General features: G+C 42.5%; 1 protein-coding gene across 2 annotated transcripts in view; it reads left to right on the top strand.

The window, feature by feature from the left end:
- The window catches only part of LOC140188532 (short transient receptor potential channel 4-associated protein-like), a 171991-nt gene that overhangs the window by 96295 nt on the left and 55674 nt on the right, over positions 1 to 20022 (top strand). For both annotated transcript variants that reach the window (XR_011883320.1, XM_072244905.1), the window contains exons 5-6: positions 6187 to 6242; positions 17321 to 17449. Coding sequence is in view for 1 of the 2 variants with exons in the window: in XM_072244905.1 (XP_072101006.1) it covers positions 6187 to 6242; positions 17321 to 17449 (185 nt within the window). In the remaining variant the exon portion in view is untranslated. The remainder of the gene's footprint in view (positions 1 to 6186; positions 6243 to 17320; positions 17450 to 20022) is intronic.

The following is a 20022-nucleotide window of genomic DNA, read 5'->3' as shown; positions in this document are numbered from 1 at the left end:
TTTGCCTTCTTTACTACAGACTCAACCTGTAAATTAACCTTCTGGGAGTCTTGCATGAGGAGTGTTAAGTCTCACTGCACCTCTGATGTTTGAGCCTTCTCACCATTTAGATAATAGTCCACACTATTGTTCCTTTTACCAAAATGTATTAGCATACACACCTTAACACAGTATTACATCTGCCACTTTTTTGCCCATTCTTCCAATTTGTCTAAGCCCCACTGCAACCGCATTGATTCTTTAACACCATCTACCCCTCCACCTCCCTTCATATCATCCGCAAGCTTTGCCACAAAGCCGTCAGTTCCATTATCCAAATCACTGACAAGCAATGTGAAAAGTAGCAGTCCCAATACTGACCCCTGAGAACACCACGAGTCACAGGCAGCCAACCAGAAAAGGCCCCTTTTATTCCCATTCGCTGTCTCCTGCCTGTCAGCCTTTCCACTATTCATGCCAGTATCTTTCCTGTAACACCATAGGATTTTATCTTGTTAAGCAGCCTCATGTGTGGCACCTATCAAACGTCTTCTGAAAATCCAAGTAAATGACATCCACTGCCTCTTCTTTGTCCACCCTCCTTGTTACTTCCTCTAAGAACTCTTAACAGATTTGTCAGCCAAGATTACCCTTGACATATGCTAACCTTGATATATTTTATCATTAGTCTCCAAATACCCTGAAACCTCATCCTTAATAATAGACCCAACCACTGAGTTAGGCTACTTGGCCCATAATTTCCTTTCTTTTGCCTTCCTCCTTTCTTAAAGAGTTGAATGATAGTTGCAATCTTCCAGTCATCCGGGACCTTGCCATAATTACATTAGATTAGATTATGAGGACACTCAGTCCTCGTTTATTGTCATTTAGAAATGCATGCATTAAGAAATGATACAATGTTCCTCCAGAGTGAAATCACAAAACAAACAGGACAAACCAAAGACTAACACTGACAAAACCACATAATTATAACATATAGTTACAGCAGTGCAAAACAATACCATAATTTGATAAAGAGCAGACCATGGGCACGGTTTAAAAAAAAAAGTCTCAAAGTTCAGATCGACTCCCGATAGTCCCGATAGCAGGCGGCAAAAGGGAGAAACTCTCCCTGCCATAAACCTCCAGGCGCCGACAACTTGTCGATGCGTTGGAACCACAGCCGACTCTGAGTCCGTCCAAAAACTTCGAGCCTCCGACCAGCCCCTCCAATACAGCCTCCCGAGCACCATCCTCTGCCGAGCGCTTTGACCTCGCCCCAGCCGCCGAGCAGCAAGCAAAACCGAGGACTCGGGGCCTTCTCCGGAGATTCTGGATCACAGAGTAGCAGCAGCAGCGAAGCAGGCATTTCAGAAGTTTCTCCAGATGTTCCTCTGCTCTCACGTCTGTCTCCATCAAATCAGGATTGTTCACGGCATCCTACTTGACAGTTAACAGATATCATTCACCGGAGTGGCCGCTGCAAGCTGCATCGTGCCGCCATCTTCTCCTCCAAATCAAATGATTCTTGAAAGATCATGACCAATGCATCCATTAGCTCTTCAGCAACTTCCGTCAGGAATTAGTCCATCTGGTCCAGATGACTTATCGACCTTAAGAGCTTTCAGTTTGCCTAGCACTTTTTTGCTTTATAATAGCAATGGCACTCACTCTTGCTGTCTTGACACTCACGGACCTCTGGCACACTGCTAGTGCCTTCCACAGTGAAGACTGATGTAAAGTACCCATTCTGCTTTATATTATTGGCTAGTTTGCCCTCATATTTCATCTTCCCGATCATCCAACTTCCCACTCATGTTTGCTACCTCATATGCCCTTTCCTTGGCTTTTATGCGGTCCTCAACTTTGCTGTCAGCCACAATTGCCTACCCTGCCATTTGAGGACAACTTCTTCTGTGAGACATATCAATCCCACGCCTTGTGAACTGTTCCCAGAAACTTCAACTGTCTCGGCAGTATCCACTCCACCTGGGCAAGCTCCTCTCTCATGACTCTGTAATTCCCTTTATTCCATTGCGATACTGATACATGTGACTTTTGTCTCTCCTTCTGAAATTGCAGTATGAATTCAGTTATGTTATGATCAATGCCTCCTAAGGGATCCTTTACATTAAGCTCCCTTATAAGATCTGGGTTATTACACAACGCCCAATCTAAGATAGCCTTTCCCCAATTTGGGCTCAAGTACAAGCTGCCCGAAAAAGCCATCTCATAGGCATTCAACAAATTCCCCCTCTCGCGATCAGACACCAACCTGCTTTTCCCAATCCCCTTGTATTTTGATGTCCCCCCCCATTACAAGGGTGTCATTACCTTTCTTACATGGCTTTTCCAGCTCCCTTTGCAATCTCAACCCCACATCTCCGCCACTATTTGGAGACCTATATATGATTCCCATAATGGTTTTTTTTTTATCCTTATGGTTTCTTAACTTCACCCACAAAGATTCAACATTCTCTGACCTATGTCTCTGCTTTCTAAAAATGTAATTCCATCTCTTACCAGGAGAGCCACACCACCTCCTATTCTTTCCTGCCTGCCCTTTAGCATATGCTCTGATGTTAAGCTTCCGGCTTTGGCCTTCTTTCAGCGACGTCCCAGTGATGCCCACAACGTCACACCGGTCAAACTGTAATTGCACCATGAGTTCATCCACCTTATTCCGAATGCCACGCCCATTTAAATACAGCACCTTCAGTCTTGTATTCTTCACTGTTTTGAATTTTGCCTCTGTGGTACAATTTAACTGTTTGCTCTGTCTGCATTTCTACCCAATCATTGGCTTTTCATTCCTTACATTCATGTTACATCCATCATGTACTTGTAAACCTGCTGGCTCATCTTTAGCTCTATCATACTGGTTCCCACCCCGCTACCATGTTAGTTTAAACCACTCCCAGCAGCCACCTCTTTCAGAACCGTGGGGTGTACACCATCTGGTTTTGGTGACTTATCTCCCTTCAGACCTTTCATAGAAACATAGAAAATAGCTGCAGGAGTAGGCCATTCGGCCCTTCGAGCCTGCACCGCCATTTATTATGATCATGGCTGATCATCCAACTCAGAACCCTGCACCAGCCTTCCCTCCATACCCCCTGATCCCTGTAGCCACAAGGGCCATATCTAACTCCCTCTTAAATATAGCCAATGAACTGGCCTCAACTGTTTCCTGTGGCAGAGAATTCCACAGATTCACCACTCTCTGTGTGAAGAAGTTTTTCCTAATCTCAGTCCTAAAAGGCTTCCCCCTTATCCTCAAACTGTGACCCCTCGTTCTGGACTTCCCCAACATCGGGAACAATCTTCCTGCATCTAGCCTGTCCAATCCCTTTAGGATTTTATACGTTTCAATCAGATCCCCCCTCAATCTTCTAAGTTCCAACGAGTACAAGCCCAGTTCATCCAGTCTTTCTTCATATGAAAGTCCTGCCATCCCAGGAATCAATCTGGTGAACCTTCTTTGTACTCCCTCTATGGCAAGGATGTTTTTCCTCAGATTAGGGGACCAAAACTGCACACAATACTCCAGGTGTGGTCTCACCAAGGCCCTGTATAACTGCAGTAGTACCTCCCTGCTCCTGTACTCGAATCCTCTTGCTATAAATGCCAGCATACCATTTGCCTTTTTCACCGCCTGCTGTACCTGCATGCCCACTTTCAATGACTGGTGTATAATGACACCCAGGTCTCGTTGCACCTCCCCTTTTCCTAATCGGCCACCATTCAGATAATAATCTGTTTTACCTATTTTTGCCACCAAAGTGGATAACTTCACATTTATCCACATTAAATTGCATCTGCCATGAATTTGTCCACTCACCCAACCTATCCAAGTCACCCTGCATCCTCTTAGCATTCTCCTCACAGCTAACACTGCCACCCAGCTTCGTGTCATCCGCAAACTTGGAGATGCTGCATTTAATTCCCTCATCCAAGTCATTAATATATATTGTAAACAACTGGGGTCCCAGCACTGAGCCTTGCCTTTCAGTTTCCCAAGAATTATTTCCCTCATATTGATAATTTCTCACACTTCATGACCCCTGACCCCTGGAACTTCCACTGTACTGCTAATACGAAATACTTATTCAGTTCATCCACCCGTTTCCTCGTTCCCCATTAATACCTCTGCAGCGTCATTTTCCAGAGGTCCACTATCCACGTTTGCCTCCCTTTTACACTTCAGTTATCTGAAGGAACTTTTGGCATCCCCTTTGGTGTTATTGGTAAGCTTACTTTCATATTCTATCTTTAATGACTTTTTTTATTGCCTTCTGTTGGTTTTTGAAAGCTTCCCAGTCCTCTAACTTCCCACTAATTTTTGCTTTATTATATGCTCTCTCTTTTGCTTTTAAGTTGGCTTTAACATCTCTTTCTGTGTTGTCTTGTCTTTAGAATACTTTGGGATGTATATATCTTGTTCCTTCGGAATTTCTTCCAGAAATTCCAGGTATTGCTGCTTTGCCATTGTCCCTACCAGTGTTCTTTTCCAATCAGTTCTAGACAACTCCTCTTCCGTGCTACTGTAATTTTTTTTTGTGTGCCATACTCTGCCAGAGCCTTGGTTGTCTTGGAGGAAAGATTCTGTGAGTGGTCCCCCACGTCCTTCTCACAGCGTAATTTTTTTTTTACGAGGCCAAGTTGTGAGCTCGACACTCAACCTAGCACGAATGGAAAGCATGCCCGGGAGCGGCCCGACTGGATTTGAACTCGGGAACTTTTGCTCCGGAGTCCGGTGCTGATGTCACTGCGCCACCAGCCAACTGTAATTCTCTTTACTTCACTGTAATATTGATATATCTGACTTTAATGTCTCCTCCTCAATTTTTAGGGTGAATTTGATCATGTTATGATTACTTGCTGCTAAATGTTCTTTTACCTTAAGTTCTCTAATCAATTCCAGTTCATTGCATGACACCCAATCTAGAATAGCTGATCCCTAGTGTACTCAACTACGAGCTGCTCTAAAAAGCCATCTTGTAGGCATTCTAGAAATTCCCTCTCTTGGGATCCAGCACCAAATTGGTTTTCCCAATCTACCTGCATATTGAAATCCTCCATGACTATTGTAACATTTCCCTTTTGGCATACATTTTCTATCTCCTATTGTAATTTGTAGACCGCAGGACCTGATCAAAAAAGGTAGCTGTTTTTATGCACCCCTGACGTTGATTGTCCAATAGTTAATGTGCTTAACTGGATCACCAAATCTACAGACAACACAAAGATTTGGTTATAATGGACACAAAGAATGCAGTAATGACTTGCAGTGGAATTGGAGCAGTTGGAAAAATGGGCTGAAAAAATGCCAGATGGAATTTAATGTAGACAAGTCTGTGGTGTTGCACTTTGGTGGGACCAACCAGCGATAGGTCTTGTACAGTAAATGGTGGGGCGTTGAAAGGGGTCTCACGGGTAGATAAGGATGTAAAGCAAGCTTTTGGCACATTGGTCATCGTAAATCAAAGTATTGAGTCCAGGAGATGGGGTGGTATGTTGAAGTTGTATAAAACATTAGTGAGGCCTAATGTGGAGTATTGTGTGCAGTTTTCGTCACCTAGAAGGAAAGGTGTAAATAAGGTTGAAAGAGTACGGAGAAGATTTACAAGGATGTTGCCGGGTCTCAAGGACCTGAATTGTAATGAAACATCAAATAGATTTGGACTTTAATCCTTAAAACATAGAAGATTGAGAGGAGATTTGATAGTGGTATACAAAGTTATGAGGGATATAGATAGGGTAAATGCAAGAAGGCTTTTTCCCCCAATGAGATTGAGTGGGACTGCAACTAGACGTCATGGGTTAAGGGTAAAAGTTGAAAAGTTTAAGGGGAACATGAGGGGAAACTTCTTCACTCAGTGTCTTGAGTGTATGGAATGTGCTGCCAGCACAAGTGGTGCATGTGAGTTTGATTTCAACGTTGAAGCGAAGTTTGGATGATGGAAGTAGCAATTTAAATTGTTCAGTATCGACTAGATGGGCCAAATATCCTGTTTCCTTATTGTAGTTTTTGATTCTATGAATCTTTACAGAATTTTTTCCCATGTGCCTAAGATATTTGCATGGTACTGTACTTTTTAGCAATTTGTACAAATCAATGGATTTTTTTCCCAAGATGTTAAGCACTTTGAAATGTTCAGATGAAATGGAGGTTTTGCCAAATCTTTCTCTTTGTGTGTGTTACAGTGAGTGAAGACTTGATAAAGGATTGCCTAAGTATATTATACAACACCTGTATCTGTGTAAGTGAGATTTAATGTTCCTTATTTGGCTGTGCTTAATAAGTTTCCTCACTTCACAAATTAATTTGGGGTCTTGTATGTAGAAGTTTATAATATATAAATATATTTGCAATTGCAAGCTTTTTGGAAAGATTGCCATTTTGAATTTTGTCGCATAAATTAACAGATACTGCAGTTTGACTTGTGAATAGGCAACAGAAGTGTTTATGGTATATGTAGGTATTTCCCATCTAAGATATAGATTATATGCAGAGAACTCCCCTGAGAAAGAATAAAGGTGTTGACCATTTTCTACATTAGGCAAAAAAATTAGAAATCAAAGGTGCAAAGGGACATGTGAGTCCTAGTTCAATATTCCCTCAAGATTAACTTACAGGCTGAATTAGTAGTAAAGAAGGCAAATGCAATTTAGCATTCATTTCAAAGACTAAAATATAAAAGCAAGGTTATACTGATGAGGCTTTGTAAATAGTTAGTGTACATTTGGAATATTATGAGCAATTTTGGGCCCTGATTCTAATACGCTGGTCCTGGACAGATTTCGGAGGTGGTTCTCAAGACTAATCTCAAGAATGAAAGGCTAAACGTATGAAGAGCATTTGATGCTTCTGGGCCTGTACTCAAATGGATTTCTGAAAGATGAGGTGGTGTCATTGAAGCCTTCCTTATACTGAAAGGTCTGGATAGAGTGGATGTGAAGAGAATGTTTACATTAGTAGGAGAGTCTAGGATAGGGGTTCCCAACCTGTGTTCCATGGACCCCTCAGTTAATAGTAGGTGTCCATCGCATTAATAAGGTTGGGAACCCCTGGTCTAGGATCTGAGGGCATAGAGTCAGAATAAAGAGATGTTCCTTTAAAACTGTGAGGAGCAATTTCTTCAGCCAGAAGATGGTGGAGACCAAGTCATTTGATGTATTTAAGGCAGATCTGGATTGGTTAAGGTGTACGGAGAGAAGGCAGGGCAATGTGCTTGTGGGAAAAACAGCCATGATTGGATGGTGAAGCAGACTTGATGGGTTGAATGGCCTTATTCCGCTCCAATATCTTATGGAAGGTAGAAAGAGTGGCGTAATTGGAATTTTCAAAAGAAAAGCAATAGAAACCTTTGGGGCCTATTAAGTCTGTAGATGCATGTGTGAAGAGTAATAGTATCATCTAAATTCCCTTACAATTTCCATGTTGTCAAATTATTTTCTCTAATGTAGTATCAATTTTTTCTACTGAATTCATTTCCATGACCTAGACCTCAGGACAGGCAGCAACCATGTTCTTTTCCACAGACGCTGCTTGACCTACTGAGCTCCCCCAGCGTTTTGTGTGTGTTGCTTTGAATTTCTAGCATCTGCAGACTTTCTCACGTAGGCAAGACTGTAAGACATAAATGAAGAATTAGGCCATTCAGCTCATCGAGTCTGCTCTGACTTGCCATCATGGCTGATTTATTATCGCTCTTAACCCCATTCTCCTGCCTCCTCCCTATTACCTTTGATGCCAAGACAGATCAGGAACCTATCAACCTCTGCTTTAAATATACATGATGACTTGGCCCTTGCAGCCCTCTGTGGCAATGAATCCCATAGATTCACTACCCTCTAGCTGAAGAAATTCATCTTCATTTCTGTTCTAAATGGACGTCCCTCTACTCTTAGACTGTGCCCTCTGGTCCTGAACTCCCCCACTATAGGAAACATCTTCTCCACAATCACTCTATCTAGAGCTTTCAGTGTTCGATAGGTTTCAAAGAGATCCACTGTCATTCTTCTGAACCCCAGCAAGTACAGGTCCAAGCCATTTATTCATATGTTAACATTTTCATTCCCCAAATCGTTCTCATGAATCTTCTCTAGACACTTCCTAATGCCAGTGCATTTTTTTTTTTAGATAAGGGAACCAAACCTACTCCAAGTGCAATCTGACCAAACTCTTATAAAGCCTCAGCATCACATCCTTGCTTTTATATGGACTAGATGGGCCAAAGGGTCTGTTTCTGTGTTGTACTCTGATTCTATGATTCTTTTCTAGTCCTCATGAAATGAATGCTAATATTGCATTTGCCTTCCTTACCACTGATTCAATCAGCAAGTTGACCTTTAGGGAATCATACACAAGGAATCCCAAGGACCTTTGCACCATTGGATTTTGAATTTTCCCCGTTGAGAAAATAGTTTATGCCCTTTATTCCAATTAACAAAGTGCATGACCATATGCTTCTGTACACTATAATCCATCTGCCACTTCTTTGATCGTTCTCGTAATCTAAGTCCTTTTGCATCCCCCTTGCTTCCTCAACATTACCTGCCCCTCTACCTATCTTCCTATTGTCTCCAAACTTTGCAACAAAGCCATCAATTCCATCTTCCAATTCATTGACATATAATTGTAAAAGATTCGGTCTCTATACAGTGGAACACCACTAGTCACCAGCAGCCAGCCAGAAAAGGCTCCCTTTATTCCCACTCTTTATTTCCGTTCTTTAATTAGGTCCCTCATGTGTGGCACCTTGTCAAAGGCCTTCTGAAAATCCAAGTACACAACATGAACAGATTTTCCTTTGTCTATCCTGCTTGTTACTCCTTCAAAGAATTCCTGCTGCAATCGCATTGCTTTCTCTGCACCACCTACCCATCTTCATATTATCCACAAGCTTTGCAACAAACTCATCAATTCCATTATCCAAATCATAGACAAACAATATGAAAAGTAGCAGTCCCTATACTGATCCCTGAGGAACACCGCTCGTCACCAGCAGCCAACCAAAAAAGGCCTGTTTTATTCCCATTTGCTGCCTTCTGCCTGTCAGCCATTCCATTATCCATGCGAGTATCTTTCCTCGTGTTTCGCACCTTATCAAATGCCCTCTGAAAATCTAAGTCAATGACATCCACTGCCTCTCCTTTGTCCACCCTACTTGTTACTACTTCAAAGAAGTCGAACAGATTTGTCAGGCAAGATTTCCCTTGACAGAAACAATGCTGACTTTGACTTATTTTATCATTAGTCTCCAAGTACCCTGAAATCTCATCCTTAGTAATAGACTCCAACACTTTCCCAACCACTGAGGTTGGGCAAACTGGTCTACAATTTCCTTACTTTTGCCTTCTCCATTCTTAGAGTGGAGTGACATTTGCAATCTTCCAGTCCTCTGGGACCATGCCAGGATCAAGTGAGTCTTGAAAGATTGTGACCAATGCATCTGCTATCTCTTCAGCAACTTCTCTCAGGACTCTGGGATGTAGTCCATCTGGTCCAAATGATTTATCCACCATAAGACCTTTCAGTTTGCTTCTCAATTTTTCCTTTGTGATAGCAATGGCACTCACTCCTGCTCCCTGACACTCATAGACCTTTGGCACACTGCTGGTGTCTTCCACAGTTAAGATAGATTCAAAGTACCCATTGATTTGTCTCTCCTCCCCATTTCTACCTCACCAGCATCATTTTCCAGTGGTCCAGTATCAACTCTCACCTCCCTTTTACTCTTTATATAACTGAAAAACTTTTGGTATCCTGCTTTATATTTTGGCTAGTTTGCCCTCATATTTAATCTTTTCTCTTAGATTTTTTAGTTGCCTTTTGATTTTAAAAGCTTCACAATCATCTAACTTCCCACTCACTTTTGCTACCTTATATGCCCTTTCTTTAGCTTTAACGCAGTCCTTAAATTTCCCTTATCAGCCATGGTTGCCCAGCTGCGCCATTTGAGAATAACTTCTATGGGACGTGTCTATCCTGTGCCTTGTGAGCTATTCCAAGAAACTTCAGCCATCTCTGCTCTACTGTAATCCCTACCAGTATCCTCCAATTCACCTGGGCAAGCTGCTCTCTCCTGCCTCTGTAATTCCTTTTATTCCATTGCGATACTGATACATGTGACTTATGCTTCTCCCTTTCAAATTGCAGTACGAATTTAATCATATTATGATTACTTCCTCCCAAGTGTTCCTTTACATTACACTCCCTAATAAGATCTGGGTTATTGCACAACTCCCCAATCTAAGATTTCCCCAACTAGGCTCAGACACAAGCTGCAGTAAAAAGCTAGCTCAAAAGTCATCCAATAAATTCCCTCTCATGTAATCCATCCCAATTTTCCCAATCCCCTTGCATATTGAAGTCTCTCATTACATCTGTGACATTACATGCCCTTATCAGCTCCCTTTGCAATCTCAACCCCACATCTCACCCCACATCTTGGCTACTATTTGAAAGTCTATATATGATTCCCATAATGATTTTTCACCTTGCAGTTTCTTAACTCCACCCACAAAGATTCTACATTCTCTGCCCCTATGTCACCTCTATCTAAAGACATAATTCCATCTCTTACCAACAGAGCCACACCACCGTCTATGCCTTCCTACCTGTTTTTTCAATACAAAGTGCATCCTTTGATGTTAAGCTCTCAACTGTGGCCTCCTTTCAGCCACGACTCAGTGATGCCCACAAAGTCATACTGACCAATATGTAATTGAGCCACGAGTTTGTCCGCCTTATTTTGAGTGCTACGTGGATTTAAATACAGCACCTTCAGTCCTGCATTCTTCATCCTTTTGAATTTTGCCTCTGTGATACAATTTAACTATTCCTTCTGCATTTGTACCCAATCATTGGTTTGCCCTTCCTTGTATTCATGTTGCACCCATCTACTAGTAAACCTGCTGGCTCATCCTCAGCTCTATCATACTGCTTTCCATCATTCTGCCATATTAGTTTAAACAGCTCCAGTGAACCTGTCCCGCAAGAACATTGGTCCCCCTTGGATTTAAGAACGGCCTGTCTCTTTTGTACAGATTACACATACCCCAAAAAGAGGTCCTGATTATCCAACAATCTAAATCCCTGCCCCTTGCTCCAATTCTTCCAGCTTTGCATTTACAGACGTTTGTACCTGCCACCTCATTTTATTCCTATCCTCACTGTCATGTGGCACAGTCAGCAATCTGGAGATTACTATCCTTGAAATCCTGCTTCTCTGCTTCCTTCCCTGTATTCTTTTTTTCAGGACCTCCTCCCTTTTTCTACCTACGTCGTTGGTACCAATATTGTACCACAATTTCTGGTTGCTCACCCTCTCATTTCAGGATATTGTGGACGCATTTAGAAACAACATGGACCCTGTCACCTGGGAGGCAAACTACCATTTGTGTTTCCTTTTTTCATCCACAGAATCGCCTATCTGCCCCTCTGACTATGGAGTCCCCTGTTACTGCTGCTGTCATCTTCACTTCCCTTCCCTTCTGAGGGCCACTGGCACGACCACTGTTGCTTCCTCCAGATAGATCATCCAACCCAACGGCACTCAATATGGAGTAGTTATTGTTGAGGGGGACGGCCACAGAGGTGCTCTCCACTGTCTGATGTTCTCCCTTACCTTTCCTGACGATAACTCATTTATTTGTCTCCTCCTGTAGCTTTGAGGTGACTATTTCCCTGTAGCTCCTGTCTATTACTGCTTCACTTTACCTAACAAGCCAAAGGTCAACAGTAAGATAAATCTCAAGTTTCTTTAATTTAGGCAGTACATGTTTTGATAATAAATGTTCTCTGAATCTTAAAGGACCTGTATTCCCACATCCCAGTGTTCTGCTGCACTCCTCAGTGCCCTACCATTCACTGTGTAAGGTCCTAATCTGGTTGGTCCTGTCGAAGTGCAAGACCTCACACTTGGCTGCATTAAATTCCAGCCGACATTTCCGACATTTTTTCACCCATGTTTGCAGCTGGTCCAGATCCAGCTGCAAGCCATGATAGCTTTCCTTACTGTCCACTACACCCCTAATCTTGGTGTCATCGGCAAATTTGCTGATCCAGTTAACCATGCTATCATCCAGATCACTGATATAGATGACAAACAATGGACACAGCACTGATCTCTGTGGCGCTTCACCAGACACAGGTCTCAGACAGAAAGACAGCCATCTGCTACCACTCTGGCTTCTCTCACAAAGCCAGTGTCAGTTTCCTGCCTCATCTTGTATGCCGAGCGACTGAACCTTCTTGACCAACCTCCCACGACAAAAGCTTTACAAAAGTCCATGTGGACAACATCAACTGCCAAGCCTTCATCAGTTTTCCTGGTAACTGTCTCAAAAACCTCTAAGTTTGGTTAGACATGAACTACCACATGTATAGCCATGCTGACTATCGTTAAACAGTACCTGTCTATCCAAATGTTTATATATTTCATTCCTTAGAATGCCTTCCAATAACTTTCCCACTACTGATGTCAGATTCACTGAACTACAATTTTGTGGGTTATTTTTACTGCCTTTCTTAAACAGTGGAACAACATTTGCTAATCTCCAATCCTCCGGCACCACACCTGTCGCTAAGGATGATTTAAATATCCCTACTGTTTCCTTTCTGCTCCTCTAACAAACGGATTCCCTATCACCACAGCTCACCTCTTCTTCCCACACCCTTCCCTTCTGAGTCTCAGTGCCAGAGACTTCACCGTTGTGACTTTCTTTTGCTAGGTCACCACCCCCTCCCCCTCAACAGTGATACTCCTGTCATTGAGGAGGATGGCCATAGGGCTACTCTGCACTGGCTCTTTAACCCCTTTTCCCTTCCTGATTGTCAGCCAGTTCCCTTTGTCCTGCAACTTGGCGGTACTTACCTCTATATGTCCCATCTATCAGCCCTTCAGGCTCCCGAATGATCCAGAGTTCATCCATTTCCAGCTGCAACGCCGATTGTTAGAAGCTGAAGTTGGATGCACTTCTTGCAGTTGTAGTCAACAGGGACACTGGAGGTCTCCCTGCCTTCCCACATCCTGCAAGAGGAGCATTCAGCTATTCTGCCTGGCATCTCTACGATTCCTAACTGAGTAACTATAAAGAAGGAAGAACAATAAACTGTGGGTGAGGGGAAAAAAAACTCTACCTACAGCCTTGTTTTACTTCTCTGACTGAAGCTTTGGACAACTGAAGCCTCAAAATGACTGGCAATCTCCAACTGTACCACAAGGTCATCAACCGTATTTTGTATACTGTGAGCATTCAAATGTAACATCTTCAGTCTTGTATTCATCACCCATTTTGATTTTAACCCAATTATGCTTCAACTCCTCCCACTGACTGCAATTTTGCACTATCCTCTGTGTCCTTCCTCACAGTCTCACTACACACTGCATCTTGTCAACCAACTGCCCCATCCTCCGCTCTCACTCTAGTTCCAATCACGCTGCCAGATTAATGTAAGCCTCCCCAATAGCTCTTAAAAAAAAAAAAAAAAAAAACCTGCCCACAACATTATTGGGTTCAGGTGTACTCATTCTTTTTGTACAGGTCATACCTACTCCGGAAGATATCCCAATGATCCAGAAATCTGAAACATTGCAAAAATTCACCTGCAAAGACATCCTAATCTAAATCTCACTGCCTCGTGGCACAGGCACGAGCCGGATATGACGAACCTGGAGTCCTTCTTTTCAGCTTTCTACCTTATTACCTATATTCTCTCTTTAAGACTTCCTCTCATTTCCTACTGACAGCACTTGGTAACAGAACACCCAAACCCCCCGCACACCACACAAAAACTAATCGTAAATGACCCCCAAACCTCCCATCACAGCGCACAGAAACTAACTGTACATGACCCCCAACCCCTCCTCACACCGCACAAAAACTAATCATAAATGACCCCCAAACCTCACTCACACTGTACAAAAACTAACTGAATTTCAACCCCCAAACCCCCCTCACACAGTACAAAAGCTAATCATAAATGACCCCCAAACCTCACTCACACTGTACAAAAACTAACTGAATTTCAACCCCCAAACCCCCCTCACACCGCACAAAAACTAATCATAAATGACCCCCAAACCTCACTCACACTGTACAAAAACTAACTGAATTTCAACCCCCAAACCCCCCTCACACAGTACAAAAGCTAACAAGATATCAACCCCAAGCTCCTTCGTCACAAAATGGGATCCAACCTCACCCCCAGGCCAGTTGTATGAGCACTGGGACTCCTCTACCTTGACTTAACCATAAGACACAGGAGCAGAATTTGCACATTCAGACCATTGAGTCCATCATGGCTGATCCCAGATCCCATTCAACCCATACACCTGCCCTCTCACCATATCCTTTGATGCTCCAACCAACCAGTAATCTATGAACGTCTTTAAAAATACCCACGGATTGGCCTCCACCGCAGTCTGTGGCAGAGCATTCCACAGATTCCCCACACTTGGACTAAAAATATTCTTCCTTACTCCTGTTCTAAAAGGTCGCCCTCAATTTTGAGGCTGTGCCCTCTCGTTCTAGATATCCCCACCATAGGAAATATCCTTTCCACATCCACCCTATCTAGTCCTTTCAACATTCGGTAAGTTTCAATGAGATCCCTACACATTCTTCTAAATTCCAGTGAGTACAGGCCCAAAACTGCCAGACGCTCCTCATATGTTGACTCCCTTCATTTCAGAATCATCCTCGTGAACCTCCCCTGGACTCTCTCCAATGACAACAGATCCTTTCTAAGATAAGGAGCCCAAAACTGTTGACAATACCCCAAGTGTGGCCTGACTAGTTTCAGTATTACCTCTTTGTTTTTATATTCTGTTCCCCTTGAAATAAATGCCTGCATTGTACTTGGCTTCTTTACCACGGACTCAACCTGTAAATTAAACTTCTTGGAGTTTAAGAGGGATTCCTTAAGACCCTCTGCACCTCTGTTGTTTGAATTTTCTCCCCATTTAGATAACAGTCTGCACTGTTGTCCCTTTTACCAAAATGCATTATCATTCATTTCCCAAACACTGTATTCTAAGTGCCACTTTTTTTCCCATTCTTTGAATTTGTCTAAGTCCTGCTACAATCACATTGCTTCCTCAGCACTACCTACATCTCTGCTTATCTTCATATCATCTGCAAACTATGTCACAGAGCCATCAATTCCACCATCTAAGTCATTGACAAACAATATGAAAAGTAGTGGTCCCAATACCTGAGGACCACCACTAGTCACTGGCAGCCAACCAGAAAATGTTCCTTTTATTCCCACTCGCTGCCTGCTGATTATCAGCTATTCCTCTATCTATGACAGTATATTTCCTGTAACACCATAGGATTTTATCTTGTTAAGCAGCCTCATGTGAGGCACCTTCTCAAATGCCTTCTGAAAATTGAAGTAAATGACATCTGCTGCCTCTCCTTTGTCCACCCTGCTTGTTATTCCTTGAAGAATTCATCGAAAAACAGATTTGTCGGGCAAGATTTCCCTTTGCAGAAACCATGCTAATTTGACTTATTTTATCATTAATCTCCAAGTACCCTGAAACCTCATCCTTAATAATAGACTCCAAAACTTTCCCAACCACTGAGCTTAGGCTAACTGGCCTATAATTTCCATTATTTTGCCTTCCTCCCTTCTAAAAGAGTGGAGTGACATTTGCAATCTTCCAGTCCTCTGGGACCATGCCAGAATCAAGTGATTCTTGAAAGATCATGACCAATGCATCCATTATCTCTTCAGCAACCTCCCTCAGGACTCTGGGATGTAGTCCATCTAGTCCAGGTGACTTATCCACCTTAAGACCTTTGAGTTTGCCTAGCATTTTTTCCTTTGCAATAGCAATGGCCCTCACCCCTGCTGCAACAATCACAGACATCTGGCATACGCCAGTGTCTTCCACAGTGAAGACTGATGCAAAGTACCCATTAAGTTCATCTGCTCTTTCTTTGTCCCCTATTACTCTCACCAGTATCATTTTCCAGTGGTCCAATATGAACTCTCACCTCCCTTTTACTCTTCATATAACTGAAAAGACTCGTGTCTTCCACAGTAAAGACTTACTAAGTTCATATATTATTTCTTGTCCCCCATTACTACCTCACCAGCATCATTTTCCAGTGCTCTCACCTCGTTTTTATTCTTCTATATAACTGAACAAGAATTTAGTATCCTGTTTTATATTATCAGCTAGTTTGCCCTATTATTTCATCTTTTCCCCCCTCAGCTTTTTTAGTTGCCTTTTGTTGGATTTTAAAAACTTCCCAATCATCCAACATACCACACACTTTTGTTACTTTATCTGCCCTTTCCTTGGCTTTTATGCAGTCCTTAACTTCGCTTGTCAGCCATGATTGCCTATCCCTGCTACTTGAGAACAACTTCTTATGGGGGACATATCTATCCTGCACCTTGTAAACTATTCGGAACAGAATGAAAGGCTTCTCCTCTCCAAATGGCTCACTCCATCTGCATCAATTCTGCTACATACCAGCATTGTCATCCCTCGAGTTCACTTCACCTTCACTCACCTTTTCATTCTTTGCGGTGATAATTCACTCAATTTACTAGTAACTAGGTGTTACTAGTAATGTTTTAGTCAATTTTTTTTTGCCTTTTGAACTACCAGTGTTCTGTTGGATGTGTGAAATCTTAAAGTGCAGTTGCCAGTTTGTGCAATAATCAAGCCGTCTGTTGATAACTAATAATAATATCTGAAGATACAAATGGGGCTCCAATGTAGTCTTGCATCTGAAAAATGACAGCTCTCGTCATTGCAGTATCCCTTCAACACAACACAGTCGGCCAGATGGGAATTTCTGCGTGGCACTCTAGAACTTAAACCATTCCCTGATTCAGAAGTAGAAACGCCATCACCAAGCTCAAATTGGGAAGCATGTTTGTTGAAGCTATTATACTTTTTAGTGGGGAGAAGAGCAAAAACGAGTTCTGATCTGGCTTTTAAGGAGCATTAACTTGAAGTGATAAGTATGTGCGTTTGCATGGCACTTTAGTGAAGTGCAGTGAAAACAATGAAGTGTAAATAAGTTAGGTATTTGTTCCTTGTAGCACATATTCCACCGTGTCAAGGTTTCTTATCAAATATTTGAGATTAAAGTGGGTTACTAGGATACTAGATATCTGATGTAATGTGAAACAGATTTGGGGAGAAGTGAAGAAATTAGAGTTTGAAAAGAACCCAAGATGGTTTGGGAACTCCAAATAACATAGACATGAGAGATTCAGCCATTGTCAATATTTATTCTGGAAAATGTGACGTTGCAGGGCAGTGTTCAAGGCTGATAAAGCAGCATCCTGTCTTATTTTCAGACTGATGGAGTGACTAAACGTCTCTCAGAACGGAATGAGTTTGTGCTGTTTCTCTTCACGCTCATGACAAATAAGAAGACATTTTTGCAAACGGCTACGCTAATAGAAGATATCCTTGGAGTTAAAAAGGTCTGTGTATTTTGCTTTAGAATGTTGTGTCTTTGTGTTAGGAGAACATTGTTTTCCTTATGCTCCTTTTCAACCACTTTCAGAGGTGAGTCTGGAAACATGATCTCACTTTGGCACCACAATTTCAAAGTTTGCTGTGTCTGGAACTTTGTTCTCAGCACTCAAATTCAATTTTCAATCCCAGGATATTTTCTTCAATTCAAAAGGACAACGTTCTTCCAAGTGGTTAGCACTGTCGTCTCACGGCTCTGGCGACCTGATCAATCCTGACTTAGATCACAAGAGATAGGAACATAATTAGGTCGCTTGGCCCATCAAGTCTGTTCTGCCATTTCATCATAAATGGATCAGCCCCAATTACTGCCTCCCCCCACCTCCATATCCCTTCATGCCCTGACCAATGAAGAATCTGTCAACCTCTGCCTTAAATATACGTAAAGAAACCTCTGCCTTAAATATACGTAAAGACTTGGCCTCCACTTCCACCTGTGGCAAAGAATTCCACAAATTCACCACTCTCTGGCTGAAGAAATTCCTCACCTATATTCTAAAAGGATGCCCCTCTATTTTCAGGCTGTGTCCTTTGGTCCTAGACTCCCTCACATATGAAACATCCTCACAACATCCGTTCTCTCAAGGCCTTTCAACATTCAATAGGTTTTAATTGGGTCACCCTCATTCTTCTGAATCCCAGTGAATACAGGCCCAGATCCATCCAAACGTTTTACATATGACAAGCCGTTCAATCCTGGAATCATTTTCGTAAACCTCCTTTGAACCTTCTCTAACGTCAGCACAGCCTTTCTAAGGGAAGGGGCCCAAACCTGCTCACAATATGCCAAGTGAGGCCTCACCAGTGCTTTATAAAGTCTTAACACTGCATCCTTGCTGTTATATTCTAGTCTTTTGGAAATGAATACTAACATCATATTTGCCTTCCTCACCACCCAGTCAACCTACAAATTACACTTTACAGAATCCTGCACAAGGACTCCCAAGTCCCTTTGTGCCTCAGATTTTTGAATTTTCTCTCCATGTAGAAAATAGTCTTACATTTTATTTTTTCTACCAAAGTGCATGACCATATACTTTGACACTATAGTTCATCTGCCATTTCTTTGCCCATTCTACTAATCTAAGTCCTTCTGTAGCCTCTCTACTTCCTCAAAACTACCTGTCCCTCCACCAATCCATGTATCATCTGCAAACTTTGCAACAAAGCCGTAAATTCCACCATCCAAGTCATTGACACATAACGTAAGAAGAAACAGTCCCAACACAGACCCCTGTGGAACACCACATCACCGGCAGCCAGCCAGAAAAGGCTCCCTTTATTCCCACACTTTGCCTCCTGTAATACCTTGGGCTTGTAGCTTGTTAAGCAGCCTCACATGTGGCACCTTGTTGAAGGTCTCCAAGTACACAACATCCACTGATTTCCCTTTCGTCTTTGAGGGCTGTCTGAGAGAGTTAGCCTGCCAGGACTTGTCTGAGATCAGGGACTGAGTTGGAGACGGTTCCTTGTGTGCCATTTTTAAAGAGTGAGTGAAGCCTGGCGGGATGTCAGCAGATCAGGAGGTTGTTTGGGTTAATAGTAACTGAGCAAGGGCCTATTAAAAGAAGCAAGTTTTAAGTGGAGTGGCCTTTGTGTGAGCAGTGAAGCTTTGGTGAGAACAGGCAGAGCCAAGTACTTAAGCTTGATAAGGGTGTTAGTTCAGGCAGTAGAATGCTCCTTCTGTGAGATGTGGGATTTCAGGATACCTAACGGTCTTCCTGATGACTACATCTGCAGGAAGTGCTCCTGACTGACAAGGTCCAGAAACTGGAACCAGAGGCACTCAGGACCGTCCAGAAGTTTGAAAACATAGATGATGGAATGCCAGAGCAGCCTCGATGAAGCAAGTGATCTTATTCCTTTCCAATTTCTTATGGTATGTTATCTTCTTTTCATGATTGCGTGTGTTTTCCATGGCCACAGTTGGCTTCCTCTCACATTCCAAGTGCAGGCTGGTCGGAGTTGGTTGGTTGTTTGTCTAGTGTAAATTTCCCCATGTACATCAGTGTCCGAAAAGGTGAGGATATTAATGATGATACAAGAAGTGGAAAAAAAATTGATATTTTTCTGGTTGGACCTTTGATGAGAGCACTTGCACTCATCGGACTTGCATTCATGAGTGCAATAGGTAGGATGTCAAATTACAACTGTATATGTTGCTGGTGAAACCACATCCAGAATATTGAGATAAGTCTGGTCACCTTTCTGTAAGAAGGATGTAGAGAAGTGCAGAAAAATTTCAAGAGGATGTTGCCAGACTGAAGACTTGAGTTATAATGGGAGACTAGAAAGACGGGCTGTTTTTGTTGGAGTGAAGGATGCAGGTCATTGGGTCTAGAGAACTTTTTTGTCCCAATAATTTCATTAATAATTTTGTGCAATGCTGATTTCTTTTACCTCATTTATTCCTGCACTACAGTGCTCCACTATTTCAAGAAGGCTTTTTGTCTTCTGTGTGGGGGGCGGGGGGGGGGAGAAAGAAGAGTATACCTTAACTTCCTTTGAGTTCCTGCTCAAC

This window comes from Mobula birostris, chromosome 2 (assembly GCF_030028105.1).
Source record: "Mobula birostris isolate sMobBir1 chromosome 2, sMobBir1.hap1, whole genome shotgun sequence".
In the NCBI taxonomy this organism is placed as follows: domain Eukaryota; kingdom Metazoa; phylum Chordata; class Chondrichthyes; order Myliobatiformes; family Myliobatidae; genus Mobula; species Mobula birostris.
This window is presented reverse-complemented; position numbering and strand designations above follow the sequence as displayed.